The 19,831-nt window shown below is 40.1% G+C and overlaps 1 protein-coding gene across 1 annotated transcript in view; it reads left to right on the top strand.

The window, feature by feature from the left end:
- LOC127788621 (callose synthase 3) overlaps positions 1–17,597 on the top strand; it is a 107,962-nt gene extending 90,365 nt beyond the window's left edge. The window contains exons 35-43 of the mRNA XM_052317119.1: positions 48–167; positions 244–362; positions 470–553; positions 1,085–1,197; positions 1,367–1,596; positions 1,836–2,633; positions 2,730–2,780; positions 15,946–16,131; positions 17,038–17,597. Of these exons, the coding sequence (XP_052173079.1) occupies positions 48–167; positions 244–362; positions 470–553; positions 1,085–1,197; positions 1,367–1,596; positions 1,836–2,633; positions 2,730–2,780; positions 15,946–16,131; positions 17,038–17,286 (1,950 nt within the window). The 3' untranslated portion in view covers positions 17,287–17,597. The remainder of the gene's footprint in view (positions 1–47; positions 168–243; positions 363–469; positions 554–1,084; positions 1,198–1,366; positions 1,597–1,835; positions 2,634–2,729; positions 2,781–15,945; positions 16,132–17,037) is intronic.
- The last annotated feature ends 2,234 nt before the right edge of the window (positions 17,598–19,831 follow it).

The raw sequence follows: 19,831 nt of genomic DNA, 5'->3' as shown, positions 1-19,831 counted from the left end.
TTTGGGTTGTTACACTTTTACTTTATTGTTTCTCTCTCCATACACAGGTCATATATAAAATAAAACTTCCAGGACCTGCTATATTGGGTGAGGGAAAGCCAGAAAATCAGAATCATGCCATAATATTCACACGTGGGGAAGGCTTGCAAACAATAGATATGAATCAGGTATTATGCTGTTATATTTTCCTGGTGTAGTTATGAAATTCCAGTATCATAATTACTTTAATGACATCAATTTCAGGACAACTACATGGAAGAGGCTTTAAAGATGAGAAACTTGCTTCAAGAATTTCTTAAAAAGCATGATGGCGTGCGCTTCCCTACAATACTTGGACTGAGAGAGCACATATTTACAGGAAGGTGTGCGCCTTCCTGTTTGATTTCCTTTGAGTTCTTACCTTGCTATCATCCATTTGTTTTGTTATTACAGTTTATACAACTTATTGATATCCTGCTGTTTGATGCAGTGTTTCTTCTCTTGCATGGTTCATGTCAAATCAGGAGACTAGCTTTGTAACTATTGGTCAGAGATTATTGGCGGACCCGTTGAAGTAACTGTTCTTTCTTCCCACTCTAGGAGCTGATGATATCTTTCTTTTCTTTTCTTTTTTAGATACTCATCTCTGCTTTTTTAGCATGTGGGCAGTAAAATAATCAATATGTTCAGAGAAACAGAACATTTTAATTCAAAATGAAAAATATTTTCAGCCTTACTGTCTAATAGCTGTTTCAAGGCTCCTTTGAACAACCCAAGCTTGTGAAACAATATATCTGATTGAAGAGTAGCAAAATAGAATTTGCCCTATTTCAAGTAGTTGGCTTTGGTCATTATTTTATTTGTCGTGACGGTGCTTGTGCTTTTGTCAGTCTTATGCTGTAATGAAGCGGAATGTAGAATTTTGCCTCATCATTGATAGCAAAGTTTATATGAAGACTAACATATAATGGTTAACTGCTTTTTTATTTGCATAGCTATGTTATTTACCTCCTAGGAAACCTCTTTTTCTGTTTGTTCTCTTGTGCTTGTGAAAAGTGTCCTATGGGGTAGGCTTCCATGAATTAACCTTTCTCTATCCATTCAGGGTACGGTTTCATTATGGTCATCCAGATGTCTTTGATAGGCTATTTCACCTAACAAGAGGGGGTGTTAGCAAAGCCTCCAAGACAATAAACTTGAGTGAGGATATATTTGCGGGTATGGTCATCCTCTTTTATTCTATACTCCACTAATTTCCAGTTTTTCACTTTGTTTTCCATGGTTTGTATTTTTTTTTTTTTTTTTCATTTCTTGAGTGGAAAGGAAGGCAGTGAACTGTTGATAACTATTTTTGTTATGTAGCTCATGTGATGAAACCCGAATGCAGGCTTCAATTCTACACTTCGTGAAGGCAATGTTACTCATCATGAATATATACAAGTTGGAAAAGGAAGAGATGTGGGCCTCAACCAGATATCTCAATTTGAGGCAAAAATTGCTAATGGCAATGGAGAGCAAACATTGAGTCGAGATATTTACAGGCTTGGACACCGTTTTGATTTTTTCCGAATGCTGTCGTGTTATTTTACCACAGTTGGCTCCTACTTCAGTACCTTGGTAAGCTGGATATATACAGCTTCCCTTCTCCTTGAAGTGTTAATGATGGGAGGCACAAAAGGAAATGTTTTAGAAGATATTATTCTAGCAAAAATATAGAAATTAACATATCTTGTTATTTGTTTTAGCATATTTTATCTATTTCCTAAGTAATTTTGGAAAGATTACGTTCCCATTATTCAGAATCCTAATTAGTTAAATTGTGCTCAATGCCCTGACCTTCACATTTCTTCTGGCAGATCACTGTTCTCACTGTATATGTATTCCTTTATGGGCGCCTTTATCTTGTTCTTAGTGGACTTGAGGAGGGGCTGAGCAAACAACCAGCAATTAGAGATAATAAACCTCTTCAAGTGGCTCTTGCTTCTCAATCATTTGTACAAATTGGATTTTTGATGGCTTTGCCTATGTTGATGGAGATTGGCTTGGAGAGGGGCTTCCGAACTGCACTGAGTGATTTCATATTAATGCAGCTACAATTGGCACCTGTATTTTTCACATTTTCTCTTGGAACAAAGACCCACTACTATGGAAGGACTTTACTCCATGGAGGTGCAAAATACAGGCCTACAGGTCGTGGTTTTGTGGTGTTTCATGCCAAGTTTGGTGAAAACTATCGCCTCTACTCTCGCAGCCACTTTGTCAAGGGACTTGAGCTAATGATTCTTCTTCTAGTCTACCAAATTTTTGGTCAATCATACAGTAGTGCTATCGCTTATGTCTTGATAGCTGTATCAATGTGGTTCATGGTTGGTACCTGGCTTTTTGCACCCTTCCTTTTCAATCCCTCTGGTTTTGAATGGCAAAAGATTGTGGATGATTGGACTGATTGGAATAAGTGGATAAGCAACAAAGGTGGTATTGGTGTACCCCCAGAAAAAAGTTGGGAATCTTGGTGGGAGCAGGAGCAAGAGCATCTTCGCCATTCTGGAAAGCGTGGCATTACTGCTGAGATATTATTAGCTTTAAGATTTTTCATCTATCAGTATGGGCTTGTTTATCACTTGACCATTACCAAGAATACCAAAAGTTTTCTGGTATGTAACTAACTGCAGGTTTCTGATATTTAGATGTTCATTCAAAGTGGACATTTCTGACAGATTTTGTAATTTTTGTTTTTGTATGAATCACAGGTATATGGCATATCATGGCTGGTCATCTTTCTAATATTATTTGTGATGAAGGTAAAAAGCACATTGCTTGAAAAATTCTGCTATAAGTTCATTTAGGAGAAGAAGTAATTACAATTACAACATATTGAGCTTTAATTCAACTTATCAGCTATATGAATTATATAGGTCGTCAATTATTTCTACTTGTGAGAGTGAGTGGGAGAGAAAACTTGAGAGATTAGTCTCTCAATTCTATTATTTATAGGCTAATTACAATGAATGGGTCCTAAATTATGGAGACTAATTGATACTAATTACCCTAATTATTTGTTGATTACCAGTTAACTATATACATATTCTATACATGTCTAAATACATGGAAGGAAATAAATGTAACACCCTCTCAAACTGAAGCATATATATCATATGCGTCAAGCTTGTTACAAATGTAATTTATCCGAGAACTCGTGTAACACCCCGCCCTCTCAGGGTGTGTTACTATGCTAGGATTTCTTTTTTTTTTTTTTATTTCCCATAATACCACCCTTGAGCTTCATACTAAAATCCTTAACATACATACATAAGTTTAACACTCCCAATGAAAAGCTAAGGAATGGTAAACTATCCATTAGCGGAATCAGAATCGGAACCTAATGGGATTTTGTAATTGCAATAAAGGCAAATTGTACAACCACAATATTACAATATTCGTCATCAAATTTAGCGTAAAAATAGCTAAACAACTTGTCCTAGCACTAGCGTAGGACTTACTACACGTCTACCAACACGTTCAGATCTTAGCCACCTCTTTACCTTTTTGTTTGCTCGTCTCACCTGGAACGTTGAATATTTCAGGGACAAAATCCAATAATGAGAAGATCTTCTAAATGAGGGTTTAAAATAGTTTCATGAATGCATGATGCACGGCATAAAATTAACCACACCCCAGAGTAGCCTTGATAGCATTTCAGCCCCAGCATGAAAACCAAAGCGGTCATCCCGGCAAATACTTACGGTACGAGATACCCCTGTGGTCGTTTCGGCAATCACCCTTGGGGAGATGCAAATCAACCTACTCGGGTGACACCCCACCCCATCGTGTCCAACACGAATAACACAAATACGACATGCCAACAATATCATGTTTAGTGAAAAATCACATTTATCGAGGCAATATGAAATGATTATGCACATGAATGACAAAGATGCATATAAACCACAATATTTGGCAAATCCTTGCAACCTCATGCTTACCACTCACCTTGATCAAGCTTATCGGGCTGGCTCAGTATATGTGCCTTGCCTCAAAATGCATTCCCGGGTATGTTTCTTTGCCAAATTTTAGGAAAATTAATAAAACTTAATTTCCTAATTTCCTAGATTTTTTCCTTTTTTTTCTTTTCTTTTTTTCTTTCTTTCTTTTTTTCCTTTCTTTCTTACCTCACTCACGACTCAGCACGTGTGCTGCACGCGTCTTCTCTGGTTGCCCCTTTCGCCGCCGGCGACCTTGTCTGCCTCATTTCTTCTCAATTTCTCCTCCTACCTTGGCCTATTCAGCTTCCCGAATACAATGGCAACCTTGGTTTCTCAAGATTTCGGCCAAAACCCCCTTGTTTTGGCCGATAAACCCTCAGCTCTGGCGAAGCACGCTTTTCCGACCACACCTCAAAACCCCCTGAAATTGACACCAAAATGTCCCAAAATTTTCAGAAATGATCCTCACACCTTATAGAACCAAAGCCCTCTATCAAATTCTCAAGATTTCTCGAAAAAATACCGAATTGAATGACTGAAAATATAATGAAAACCCTCATCTTCTTCTGGCTATTTATAGCCGTTTTCGGCTGCGTTGCTGGCCAATCCCTGCCTACCTTGCATCGCAAGACCTCGGCCTAGGCCATGATGGCCCTAGGCAACCTCAACTAGCCGTGATACGGCCTCGCCTCCCCGACGGTGGTTGTTGTGGCTAACGACCATGGCAGGTGTGACACTTGCCTTTGCTATTTGGTCCCTCAACTTTGCTCCCTTTGCACTTTGGCCCTGATTCCACAAGCCCTCAAGTTTCCCAAGTTTGCACTTCAACCCCATAACTTTGAAAATTTACACTTTAGCCCCCAAAATTTAGGAAAATTTCTCCTATGCCTCAAAATGATTACACTCAAATACTTAGGGAAATCTCGAGTATTACAACTCCTGAGTGACTTTTTACTAGTTGATAATTGGAGTTAACAAACTCCGTGACAATAACACCTTCAGTTAATTTTTCTCTAATAAAATGACAATCAATCTTAATATGCTTGGACCTTTCTTGAAATACTAGATTGGTGGAGATATGGAATGCAACTTGATTGTCACACACAAGCTTCATTGGAGACGCTTCACACAACTTTAGTTCTTGTAGGAGTTATCTAAGCCATATAAGCTCACATGTTGCATTAGCCACATGTCAGTGTTCTGTTTCAACACTTGACCTTGCGACCACATTCTGTTTTTTGTTCTTCCAAAAAATTGAATTACCTCCAATCAAAAAACAGTACCCTAAAGTAGATCTCTGATAAAAAATGAGATCCTGCCCAGTTAGCATCTGAATAGCAACAAATCTATGAGTATCCCCTATCCTCATTGAGCAATCCTTTCCCTGATGCACTCTATCCATACTTTAGAATATGGAGAACAACATCCCAGTAAGAGTCGCATAGGGAGTTGAGAAACTGACTGACCACACTCATAACAAAAAAGATGTTTGGTCTCGTTACTGTGAGATAATTCAACTTTCCCACTAATTTCCAATATCTCCCAGGGTCTGACAATGGCTCTCCCTGACCTGGTAAGAGTTTGATGTTAGGATCCATTGGAGTGTCGATTGGTTTGGAATCTAATAGACCAATTTCTTCCAAGATATCTCGTACTTTCTCAATGATATAGAAACACCATCTCTCAACTATGCCACCTCAATACCCAAGAAGTATTTAAGTTGTCCCATATCTTGTTTGAAAATGTTTGAACAGGTGTTCCTTCGGTTGTTGTATGCCTACCTAATCACTTCCAATGATGACAATGTGTTATGGTCCACCGTAGAGTATGAGACTTGTCCCACATTTGAAGTTTAGGCTTCTAGTGTGGCGTTTATAACCTCTTGGGTACCCTCCCCTTAACAGCTAGCTTTTAAGGGTGAGTTCTACCGGAAGATTATAACAATGGTATCAAAGTCGATCCCATGGTTCCCAGTGCAAGTGAGCGGCGATAGAGGTGACATTGGCATTGCAATGTTTACCCAAGATTAGCAGTGGCTAGTGCACAGCTTGCCATCATGGGCGCCATGTTGCGGAACGTGGTGGTATGTTATGGTACACAGTAGGGTATGGGACTTGTCCCGCATTGGAAGTTTAGACTTCTTGTGTGGGGTTTATAACCTTTTGGGCACCCTCCCCTTAACAACTAGCTTTTGAGGGTGAGTTCTATTCGAGGGTTGTAACATAATGCCATTTACATAAACCATGAGGTAGATGCATTGTTGTGATGGTGAGTGTCGATAAAAGACAGAGTGATTGGCTTCACTCTGGGTCATTCCAAATGCCTAAACCACAGTTCTAAACATGCCAAACCATGCTCAAGGAGACAATTTCAATCCATAGAGAGATTTATGAAGTTTGCAAACTAACCCAAACTCTCCTTGAGTAGCAAACCCAGGTGGTTGCCACACGTAGTGTTCTAAAAATCGGCCTAGGCGCCGGTGAGGCGCTAGGGGACCACTGGTCGCCGCGAATTTGGCCTAGTCGGCCCCTTAGGCACCGACTCGATTAATCGGCCGGTGGCGGCCCAGGTAGCGCCTGCTGCCTAGGACGCCTAATTTTTTACTTACCTCGGTCGTCTCCCCCTTCTCTAGCCCAAGGCCGTCGGTGCCTGAATGTTGCCGCCTCGACGCTACCGGTACCTCATCGCTACTGGGATGGCTAGGGCAGAGAAAGAATAGCTTGGGAAGTACGAGTCCGTCTCTTTCCTGATGTGGAATGGCTAGTGGGGGTCGTAGACCCACATGCCTCCTATTCGATTGTAGTGCTCGAAGACAACCACCTGGTGGCCCTCCCACTTGAGGTCACGAGCTGCCAACAAGTGAGGATGGCTAGATATATATATATATATACAATATATTTATAAATATGTTTATATATATATAAACACATAAATATATAAACATATATATATATAAATTTCTGATTTATATATATAAGTTTTATCTATCTTTTCAACTTTGATTTATTTGAAAATAACATAAAATAACATAAAATTACATTTAAAATTTAAAAAAAAAAAAAAAGCAGTCCGCTTAGGTGCCAGGCCCCAATCTAGTGCCTAACGCGTTTTTGAACACTGGCCACATGTACATTTTTACCAGCAAGTCAACATGAAGGAATGCATTTTTAATATCAAGTTGATGGAGAGGCCAATGATGCATAGCAGCTAAAGAGAGGAATAGACAAACAGAGACCATCTTGGCCACTGGTGTTGTACATTACCCTCCTCGAGGTTCCCTTCGAAGGGCATCTGGGGGATTTCCCTAGAAAAGTCAGTTAGAGCTTGGAAGAAGCCTTCTCTACCAGAAGAGTCTTATGAGGCCTTGTCCACCGAAGACTCAAGTACCCCTTCCGAAGACCCTTCGGGGACTAGCCTCCCCAAAGGCCCCACTGGTCTTTCGAAGACCCTTCGGCAACCAACTCCCCTGAAGGCTTGCCCAAGGTCCTCCCGAAGCCTAACCTAGTGACATCTGGATGCCCTCGCTCGAAGGGTCGTGCCACATACCCCCATGCATATGTGCCACATGTCCCAGTCTTCCGAGGGGTATAAATACCTCACCTTTCGGATCCTTTCGGCTAACCCAAAGACCACCCCCCAACTCTTCTGCACGAACCTCTTACGAAGAGCCCCTGCTCTTTCAAAGGCTCCACACCGCACTGCATCTATATGACCTCTTTCGCACCATGACCATATCTAACTTAGGCATCGGAGGGCCTGCATGGGAGAGATCCTCACCTGCCTTCTAGTTGTCTTATGCCTTGCACATCAGAAAATCAGAAGCCTTGAAGCTTTCCCAAAGACCCCCTTTAGAAAGGCCCTTCCGTAGTTCCCTCGAAAGACCCTTTCGCAGCTACAGACGCACGAAGACCCTTCCGAAGCTACCTTTCCGTTGAACCCCTTCGAATGGCCTCTTCTGAGCTAGCCTTGCTCTTTCTTCCGACCCTACCAACTTTTTGCTAAGCTTTCCCAAGACAAACAAGCTTCGGTTGTACCACAACTAGAGAGAATCTATCATTGTAATCCAGCTCGAAGATCTAAGTTTACCCTTTAGCTAGAAAACACGCTTTGTGATGATCAATGGTTCCATCAAGGCCAATATTGGGAGTAAAAATCCATTGACATCCAACTATGTTGTTTCCTTACAAGAGAGGAACCAGTTCCCACGTCGCATTGGAGTGCAAGGCTTCCATCTCATTAATCATAACCTGGCGCCAACTAGGATGGGATAAAGCTTCAACCATATCTTTGGGAATTGGGACAAAAGAAAGAATCGAAACAAGGGCACAATAGGTTGGTGATAGGCAGTCATATTTCAAAGAATTGGGACAAAAGAAAGAATTAAGGGTAGAGCATTTACCTTTCCGTGGGGCAATAGGGAGACTGTCTAGGTTCAGATCCATGGTAGGAGGGACAATTGACGGAGAGAGTGAGTCAGCATAAGTCAACTCAGTAAGTGGGCTGGGCTCCGATAGCATGTCAAGGACGACAATGGTAAGTGAGAAGAGGAGGATCTGCAGGAAAAGAGATAGGCGAATCCTTTAGAGGCAAGGAAGGAGAATAAAAGTGAATAGGCAAAACCTAATCAATGCTTTGCGAGTCGGGCTGAACAAACAGAAAGAAAAATTGTTGTTCAAAGAAAGTGACATCAACAGACATGATGTATCGGTTTAATTTAGGAGAATAACATTTGTAGCCCTTTTATAACCGAGAATAGCCCAGGGAAATACATTTAAGAGCCTTAGCAGCAAGCTTGTCCTATCCAAGAGTTAGACAATGCACAAACACACAGTTTGAGATTGCTGTGCAACTTAGAATTTTAGGAAAGCATCATACTCTGCTAGAGACATAGGTATCAATTGTGAACCCGATGGAGACGGGCAGGACTAGGATCACTCTAAAACACATTAGCTGCATTAGTAGATGATGCAAACATAGCAACTAGGTGACTATGTTTCTTCCAACATTTTTCCTCAAGATGACCCATTTTCTTGCAAAGGTGTACTATGGATGTGGATGACCATTATTACGTCCCCTGTTTCCTCCTGAGTTGGATGCTTGAGATACAAGAGCCGAAGATTTAGATGGAGGGGCAACAATAGATGAAGGGGACATACTATTCGCATTTATCATGTTCAACAACCTTTTGAAAGAATCTTTCATGGTAGGATTAGTGGGGCTAGTTAGGATTTGATGTTTGACGGCATCAAATTCAGGTTTCAGTTCAGAAAGAGCAATAACCATGAAAAACTTTTCTCTCTATGCAATCGAGTTAGTGTGGGTCGTAGTAAAAGGGAGAAGAGCATCAAATTCCTGCATGAGTGCTCAAACCTGTCCCAAATAAGATTCCATGGAGGTCTATTGTTTGAGGTTCTTGATATTGGAAACCATGGTATACAAGCGTTTGATATCGTTGGTGTAACACTCTTCAGCTTCTTTCCATACTTCAACACAAGTTTCAAAGGGGCAAAAGAGCTACGAGACTATTGGATCAATGGATTGCCATAGGATACTACACAACTGGGCATTGATTTGTTCCCATTTAGCCCGATGGGCTACTGGCACACTTTCAGCCTTTGTGGTAAGATGATTGACTTGACCTTGTCCTTTGAACCACATTTTTATAGAGGTTGCCCATGAGAGATAGTTGGTTGACTTTATCAATTTCATAATGGTGATGATGGGTGTCCCAAGGTTGGAGACAACAAAGTTTTAAGAGGCATACGAGGCTTCAAGTGCTGAAACAGGAGCACCAGGCGCTAAGATGGTGTCAAACATGGTGAAATTTCAAGATGGTGTCAGACATGGTGAAATTTCAAAGTGGGGACATAGGCTAGATACGAGGGTAGAGGTTGACTTGTGAGAAGCAGCACTGATGGGATCGCCAGTCAGCAACGCTTGCGTAACAAGGGAGAGAAGGGATGTCAAATAAGAGAAAGGCCGGAGATGATGGTCTTCCTTGTAGTCTTCGTTGAGAGAGAGATCAGTAGCAGACATCGACGGCATGTAGGGGAGAGTAAAAGTTCGGTCTAACCACTAACCGAACCGAACTGGCCAAAATTGTCAGTTCGGTGCTTCTTCTTCTTCTTTTTTTTTTGAAGTTTAGTTCGGTTAATTATTTCCAGAAGTTCGGTTTTCAATTTTGGTTCGATTTTTTAGTTGGAAGTAACTAAACTAACCGAACGTACCAAACTTAAAACGACGTTGTTTTGGCTCGTCACTGGCAATGAAGATGAAGAAGAAAAGAAGAAGAAAGGAAGAAGGCTCAATATAACTGAGAAGTGACGTTTGAAACCCTAACTGTTCACCGTCGACCTTCCACCTTTCGTGCCTTCCCTTTTGCTGTCGACCAACAACCGTTGTTCCCTTTTGTTTGTTGCCTTCAGCCACTCCTACTCGACTTTCCTTGTAGTTGTTCCTTCGACGACTGATTGTCATCTGCCTTCCCTTTTGCCATCATTCATTCTCCCCTTTTGCTTGTCTCCTTCGACCACTCATATTCGACCTTTCTTGTTCTTTCCTTGTTTCTCCCTCTTTTCTTCAACGATTGACCATCGTCTCCGTCTCACCCTTCTTTCCCTTCATCGTCGACCTTCATCTCATTAATTGTCGTCCCTGTTCGCCTTTGACTACAAGCTTCCTTCCATTCTGTCTTCACCTTCTCCAACCTGTGACTTGCGAGCTACCCACCAGGGACCCATTGAGTTGAGTTTCAGTTTGGTTTCTTCGATTTTCTCAATCTTTTTGGTTTTATAGATTTTGTTGGCTAGTTCGGTCAATCGGTTTGTTCAGTTTTTTGGTGTCTATTCGGTTTAATGGGTCGGTTCGATTTTCCTAATTCATTTATGATTTTTTAGGTTTTCTGTTAGTTTGGTTTGTGCGGCAAATCAATTGGTCTGGTTCAATTTTCCAGGCCACTTTGGTTTTTTCAATTAGTGCACACGCCTAGTGGCGCAGCACTGGGGGTAGGTTAATCGAAGGTGTCTGAGGGTGATGAACTAGTTGGTCTTTTTTGGAGAAGGTACTGAAAAAAAATGCCAACAAGCTAGATCAGCTACGATTAGAGGGTAACAATAGGGTTTGAGTGTCGGTGGAGATAGAGACACATCAGAAGACTTTAGGGTTTTCTCAATACAACTCTGATACCATGTGAGAGTGAGTGGGAGAGAAAACTTGAGAGATTAGTCTCTCAATTTTATTATTTATAGGCTAATTACAATGAATGTGTCGTAAATTATAGAGACTAATTGATACTGTTAACCGAGATCTCACCCTTATAGGATCACTTAAAACACTCAAACGAAATCACTCCTTAATTCGCAAGTGACCAGCAACCAGAAACCAAATCAAGAATTAATCAAGAACATACAAACACAGAAGAATTTACCCTGGTTCGGTCTTAAGAAAGACCTACATCCAGCTTGGCTTTCACCTCCACTATCTCCTCTATCTTGAAAGATAATAAGAGATTACAAAGCACTCAAACTCAACTATATTGAAAGCTATATTTATATAAAAGCATACCCTCTTCCTCTTTGCTTTAATCTTATCCCAAGACAGATTACTAACCCGTGAAAGAAAAGCATACCCTAAAGTCTTCCCCACGACCTATATTTATAAGCATATAAGGCGGGAGACTTTAGCCTGACCGACTGCCCAAAAACAGTTACAAGAACTCTCGGTCAGCCCTAGAAAAATAATAAAACCTTCTAGAAACATAACAGCAAACATATTACATAAAATGCCCCTCATATTACAAGCTCTAATCTAGAACAAATGCTTTAACAGATACTAATTACCCTAATTATTTGTTGATTACCAATTGACTATATACACTTTCTATACATGTCTAAATACATGTAAGAAAATAAATCTAACACTACTTATGGTTTTATCTTAAGACTCTTATAACTCATGTCATACTTAAGAGCATCATCAAGTTTTGCTTGGTCTTCTAGTGCCTTTGTTGCTAAAATGTTGACCCATTCCATACACTCTCACATGAGCATCTATTGGTTCTCTTCTTACATAACCAAATCATCTTAATTATGTCTCACACATCTTATATAAATAGGAGCCTCTATTGGTTCTTTTAAATTTTATTTTTCTTTTATTGTCGCACATCCATATTACATCCTCATTTTTGTTACAATTACATTTTGCACATTTTCAGTGCTTTATTGTCCAACATTATGTGCCATAACAACAAAATTGGTCTTAGTTGTCAAGTGTCAAGCGCGAAACTTGAATTGCAGAGAATTAGAAAGATTGAGAAAGAGAGAGAGAGAATTGGGAGGGAAAATGAGAGAGAAATTGAGAGGGAAAAGAGAGAAAGATCTTCTTATTCAACATAGAAGTTCCATCCTCCTACATCTAGCCTTATATAGACCCTTCTCGCGGTTGCATGGTGTAACCGTGAGGGTGTTAGTTCCCACTACAAGTGGCCCATGTGGGCTACAGTTATTACAAGAATTCATTCGAAAAAATTACAAAACTACCATGGGGACATAACATTTCCCACACCTAGAAAGCATTCTTGTCCTCAAGAATCTATAAGAGTCCTGTAGCTCGTGAAAATTGGGTCAACAAATCAAGTAGATACTCTAAGGTGGTGTGATAAGGGTCCCTTTGTGTCCACTTGACTAGCACCTCCACTTGACCAGCACCTGTGTTGGGGCAAAGAGCCTTGGTAAATCACCCGCTTGTCCAGAATAGTATGTGGCTCCACTATCACTTCCTCTTCTTCATCCATAGTAGGGATCTCTGAGCTAACTATCGCCTGTGGTTCAATGGATTTCTTTAACATAGATATATGGAATACAGGATGCATGTTAACCTATGCTGGTATTCTGAGTTTGTAGGCAACCCTCCCTACTTTAGCCTCAATAGCATATGACCCAAAGTACTTTGGGCTTAACTTGGATGCAAGAGTAGATGTGAATAGTTGTTTCAAAAATCTCTCCACTCTCAAATAAACTCTATCCCCTACTTCAAAGGTTCGATCACTCCTCTTCTGTCGACATTTTGTTTCATCCTGTTCTGTGTTGTGGCCAACTTCTTCTTCAATTCCTTCAAAACTTCCTACCTTTGTTGTAGGTACTGCTCCACTGAGGCCATAGTAGTTGTAGAACTCGATAGGGCTGGAATGAGGGGTGGCTTATAGCCAAACAATACTTCAAAAGGGCTCCTGTTGATGGCAATGTGGTGGTTGGAATTGTACCACCACTGAGCTAACAACAACCACCTACTCCAACTCCTAGGCCTGTTGAAACACATACACCTCAAATAAGCCTCCAAGCATTGGTTAACTCTCTTGGTTTGGCCATCGGTTTGGGGGTGGTAGGCTGTGGACATGTGCAGCCCTACCCCCATGCTTCTGAACAATTCTTGTCAAAACACACGTGTGAAGATCTTGTCTCTATCCGAGACTATGGACTTAGGAACCCCATGTAGTTTAACCACTAAATCCATGAACTTCCTTGCTACCTCTTATGCTAAGAAAGGATGGGTTAGACTAATGAAATGGGAGAACTTAGTCAGTCTATCTACTACCACCAAAACCACATCCTTACCCTCTGATTTGGGAAGCCCTTCCATGAAGGCAATAGAGACCTTTTCCCATGCTTGTTCTGGCACTGCCAACAGTTGCAGCAAGCCTGGGTAAGCCACATTCTCATGCTTGCATCTCTGACATACCTCACACGACAGCACAAAACTTACCACTGCCTTCTTTTGTCCTAGCCAATAGAATAGTTGCCTCACCTTCTGGTAGGTGGCTTGTACCCCCGAGTGGCCACAAACTGGAGAAGCATGTAAAGAGGCTATGATCCACCTCTTGAGTGCCTCATCCTCTCCCACTACCAACCTGCCCTTAAATCTTACCAGCTCATTAGAGAGGGTATACCCTGAATTCTCTGTGGATTGAACTGCAAGCTGGGTTATTAGGTCTTAAACCCATGGAGTTTGGTCATAACTTCCTACCACCTCCTTAACCCACTCGGGCACCACATCCGTTATGGACTAGCATTCCTCTTTTTCTTCCCTTCTTGAGAGAGCATATGGTGACATTTTCCTTCCCTTTACAGTACACAATAGTATAATCCAACCCCATTAATTTGGACACTCCCTTTGCAACTGGGTGTGTAGCCTTTGTTGGGATAAAAATTGCAGACTCTCGTGATGAGTCTTGATAATGAAGGGTCTAGCTTCCAGGTAGTGCCTTCACTTCTCAATAGCTCCTAACACGGCCAATAGCTCCTTGTTATAAACAAGCTCCTTGTTATAAACACTTAGGCCTAAGTGTCTTGGAGCTAAGGCTTGACTGATATAGGACAGGGGTCTTCCCTCCTACATCAACACTGCACCTATCCCATTGTCACATGCATCTATTTCCACTACAAATGTTTTGGAAAAATTTGGGAGAGCTAGCACCGGTGCTTTTGTCATGGCCTTCTTGAGTGTCAAGAAGGCTGCCTTAGCCCTTGGGTTCCACTAGAAGTTGTCCTTCTTGAGGAGCTTAGTTAGGGGCTTAATGATGGGGTCGTAATTCTATATGAACTTCTGGTAATAACCTGTTAACCCTAAGAAGCCCCTTAGTTCTTTTACTGTCTGTAGCCTATGCCACTCCACCATGGCTGTGACCTTATTGGGATCAGTCTTCACCCCTTCTCCCGATATGATATGGCCTAGATACTCCACTTTTTTTTCCACTAAAGTACACTTTGATAGCTTAACATACAACTTGTCAAAAGTCAAGACCTTAATTGTGGTATGAAGGTGGTCTAGATGTTGTTCATAGTTTGGGTTGTATATGAGGATGTTATCAAAGAAAATCAGGATAAACTTCTTCAAGTAAGGCTGAAAAACTTGGTTCATTAAGGCCTCGAAAATGGCTAGGGCATTGGTGAGCCTAAAGGGCATCACCACAAACTCATACAGCCCTTGATGTGTATTGAATTGAGTTTTGGGTATATCATTAGGGGTCATTCGTATCTAGGGATAACCTGATCTCAGGTCCAGTTTGGAAAAAAATTGTGCCCCATTCTATTCATCTAAAAGGTCATCAATGAGGTTTTGACGATACTCAACACAAAACCTCTAGGACCCATATTTTTTTTAACAAGTAAAATGGGGGAGGCAAATGGGCTTTGAGAGGGTTTGATAATGGAAGTAGAGAGCATATTAGTGACGTGCTTCTCTATCTCGTTTTTTTGGATGGGTGAGTATCTATATACATGTAGGTTCACTGGAAGGGAGTTTGGCTTAAGGTATATGGAGTGGTCAAGGGCTCTTTGGGGTGGCAGTGAGTGGGGCTCAGCAAATAGGTCTTGAAATTCTCGAAAGAGTAAATTTAAGCTATCAGGAAGTTGTATCTTAATTGAGGACTGGAGTACGGCTATGCTGCCCTCCTTCTGTTGTTCATACTCAACTTCCCTTCCCTCCTGTCCATTCCATTCCTGTGTGGATTGAGTATAATTCAGCAATTTGCCCCTCCTTGCTCTGCATCAGCCTCTGTAATTTGCTCCCTTTTATCAATTTACACTCTCCCTGCTCCATGATGCCCCTCAAAGTCAATTTGGTGTTTCCCATATACACTATGACTTCCAATTTGTTGAAGTCAAAGGTGAGAGGACTTACTATCCTCATCCAATCAACGCCCAATACTATGTTGCAACCTCCCAGTTCAAGGATACTATGTAACAAGTTTTCTATGCAATTTTGGTACATGTTTATTTCTGGACTGGATAATTGACACCTTCCTGCATGATGTGATCTATGATTTTGGATAAACTTTATGAATATTACTCTAATTATAATTAATGTATATGTATTGCCAAAAGACCTGATTGTCGTTATTATTGGTGAAATGTGCATCCCGTTGTTGTGGCTTTTTTGGTCTTCTTCGGATCTATTATCAAGATTTTTCTTTTTTGTGTTCCCTCAGACTGTATCAGTTGGACGCAGAAAGTTCAGTGCAAGTTTCCAGCTCACGTTTCGATTAATCAAGGGGCTGATCTTCCTTACTTTTGTCTCCATTCTTGTTACTCTGATTGCACTCCCACACATGACAATGCAGGATATATTTGTGTGTATTCTTGCCTTCATGCCAACTGGATGGGGTTTGCTTCTGGTCAGTAAATTCTTTTGGTTTCATTTTATTATTATTATTATTATGATTATCATCATTGTCATATACTTAGGGTGTGATTAGCACTCCATGCTGCTGTTGCATACTTTGACATGATTTTGCTAGTACAAGAGTTAGTATGCACTTCATCGGAGAGGAGCAAAATGGATGAGTAGTCTGGCATTGGCATATTCCTAGATTGCCTTGCTTGGAAGTTAGTGGTCGATTAAAGTGGGAATTCATATGAGATGCCATTTATGAGAAACCAATATGAAGTCATCTTCCTGGGTTTGCTTTCTGTATCTTCTTTCACACTGGTAAGAAGTGACAGTTTATTGTAGCTTGGTGCAAGCTGCTCCTTGGAGGAGGATTCAGTCTTATGAGGCACTAACTTAAAAAGGCTGCCACTTACAGATAATAATAGCAATAATAATAATAATAAGAAGAAGAAGAAGAAGAAGAAGAAGCCTTTCATAAAAGATTGTTGTAACTGTAATAAAGTATAATCATTTATAAAAGTATTAAGCCTTTCAATTGAAAAATTATATTTACGGCCATTTATTTCTAAACCTTTTGATGAACATGCTTTTGTACGTGGTATTGGAATCATTTTGAGTATGAACCTTAACTATAGCATTGTAATCTCTGCTGTGGAGGGCGAGCTTCAATGGTAAGGTTTCTATTTTTTGTGATTGATAGGTCATTGGTTCTAGTTGTAAAAATACCCTATTTGCAAAGCAATAGTAGGGCTGCATAGAAAATGACCCTCACGAAGTTTTGTTTTTGTTTTTTTTTTTTTTTTTCTTTTTTTCCATCCATCCCGTTTGTTGTCCTCTAGTGCTGAATGTATATAATTACATATCTACAATAACACGTGCTTTCTCTCTATCATCATCACTTTGCATCCAGATTGCTCAAGCTTGCAAGCCTCTGGTTCAACACGCTGGGTTATGGGGATCGGTTCAAACACTTGCTCGTGGCTATGAACTTGTGATGGGTTTGCTTCTGTTCACCCCAGTGGCATTTCTTGCCTGGTTTCCTTTTGTGTCGGAATTCCAGACTCGTATGCTGTTCAATCAAGCGTTCAGCAGAGGTCTGCAAATTTCTCGAATTCTGGGTGGTCATAGGAAGGATCGGTCGTCTCGGAACAAGGATTAATCTCAATAGTCAAAAACTGCAGCCAGCCAGACATCTTTTAAAGGAAGGTTCCTTTAGCTTATTAGTAGATGAAGAATCAACAGAGAGACGTTTCTTGGTGGGAAATCCTGTTTTCTCACTGTTGTAAAAGCTCTGTTCCTCCTCAAACTGTATTTTTTTTTTGGTGGGGGGGGGAGGGGAAGGGGAAGGAGGGGACAAAGCTAAGTAATTTGGAATGTATGCTGCTGGCAGACCGCACAAATCAATTTAAACTAAACCGTGAATGGTCTTTTTAAGTGCCCAAAAAATTCATTATCAATGTTTCCGGCTGAGAGTAATCATTTTGGAATTTATGTGATATGAGGAAATGTTTTTGAAGAGATTTAGTAACTAAATGGAAACCAAAATGTGGAATTAAATGTAAATATACATATATATATATGTTCTATTTGATTGGGAACGAAATTTTTTGTGATTATTTTGGCTATTTGAGAAATGGTCATGAATAGAGTAACTTGCAGCAACAAGTTGAAGAGCTTAAGTATCTTCTTAATTAGAACACATCCATGCATGCAGGTAAAGGGAAGAATTTATCTTATTTGAGTCCCTCTTATCAACTTTTTATTTTATTATTTCTTCTTTTATCTGTAATCATCCATCCTCTTTTAGTTATGGTATCTTTCCATGTCATATGCTACTGGGGTCGACACCATGTTTTTAGTTTTTAGTTAGTTTTCAACTTTTATTTTCTTTACAGTTTTACAATAAAATTAAATAATGTCTTCAGTTTTTATTTTTCTTAACAGAAATGAAAATTAATGGAGTGAAATAAAAATGGCGAAATGGAATTGTTCCAAATTTTTTTTTATAGGATTTTCAATTGGTCTCTCGATTATAATAAGTTGCCACCTAAATTGTCTGTTCTCTTTATTCTTATTTTTCTTTATAATGTTTTCCTTGTATTTTGCATTCTCCATATGAATAATAAGCTGTGTCAAGGAGGGATGAATTACAAATTCTTTTGCTTTTCAAAAATCACCAATTCTGATCTGATGTGTGAATTTTGCACTGTTTTTAAATAAATGAACTTAATTGATTATGTAATATAAGATCAGTAGAGTATCGTTCTCACAAGAATTATTTTACTTACCAAGACAATTTTAATCTTCTAATCTAAGTTGAATGAACCAATTAATTAGGTGAATTAAACTACTTAATTTAAATAAATTTCTAAATAGGTACCAGCATTGGGTTTTAGATTTCATTTAATTTAAGTTATGCAATTGATCAATTAATTTAATTCAAGACCAATAAGATATAAGGTATAAACAGCGAAAATGTCGACATCTACTTGAGATGGCTTGACATTCCAGAACAAGAACTTCACTCATTTGAATGCTCGAAATCTGTATCTTATATTACATAGCCTCTTAAAAGAACAGTGAAAAGTCCCCTCTTGCCTGATAAATTGACCATTCCATTCGACACCCTTTTCCCTTTTGACGACTTCCTGCTTGTGTTGTGAACTTGCCTTTATTGATGGATTACCCTAGCCCTATTACTGTGATATTTTCTCTTATCCCTTCATGAGTTCTGCCCGTTTAGGTTAGGCTATTCTAAAGTAGGTTTTCCTTTCTTGTCCAAAGTTATTTGTCTTGCCAAAAAAATACATAGAGAGTCTTTCAGATCGATCACTGCTAGACCCAACGAAAGTAGGTCTTCGTCCAGTGGTCTATCTCGCTTTACTCAGGCAACCTGGACTCAGTTAATAGTTATTATTATAAGAGGTGGTGGATTTCTCATAACTAATTAACTAGCTCTCGAGTCAAGTTAATTCTATTTTTGTTTATTAAATTAATTATATCTTTATGTAATTTTAAACAAGTAAAAGAGCAAAAACTTTATGGAAACTTCTAATTTAAGAAGGGGGATCTCTTAACTCTCCTCTCTTCTCTTCCTCAATTACCACATGTGATGTTGTTGTAACCTAGCCTCCGAAACAATTCTCGCGAAGAAATTCTTGAGAAGATTTTTGTAGGGCATGCCCCCTTCTTTTAGGTATTCGTACCTAGAATGCGCCCTTGAAAAGGCCTAATAAAAGCCAAGGCTAAAAATAAATTAAAATTAAAAAGAAAATGGGGGGTGGGGGAAGACAAGGTGGCAACAAGCCCTGGAGGAAGTGTATGAGGGAAACTATGATGGACATCTCGGGGGAAGGGCACTGGTTGGGAAGATCTTGCGAGCATTTTTCTGGTCCACATTGAGCCAAGATGCGGTCAGGAAAGTTCGAACCTGTGACAAGTGCCAGAAACACGCTCCTTTGACAACGAGGGCTCCTGCCCCCATCCAACCAATATTCCAACCTCTACCGTTCATGCAATAGGGGCTAAACAAACTGGGCCCATTCCCAGTGGAGTCTGCTCAAAGGAAATTCTTGCTAGTATCTATGGATTATTTCACAAAGTGGGTGGAAGCCAAACCTTTGGCAACCATAACTGAAAAGAAAGTGGAAGGGATGGTATGGAAGGATATCATTTGTTGTTTTGGTGCGCCCCGTATACTCAAC

This window comes from Diospyros lotus, chromosome 1 (assembly GCF_014633365.1).
Source record: "Diospyros lotus cultivar Yz01 chromosome 1, ASM1463336v1, whole genome shotgun sequence".
NCBI classification, from domain to species: Eukaryota; Viridiplantae; Streptophyta; class Magnoliopsida; order Ericales; family Ebenaceae; genus Diospyros; species Diospyros lotus.
The sequence above is the reverse complement of the archived record's forward strand: the minus strand, read 5'-3'. Positions and strand labels throughout refer to the sequence as shown.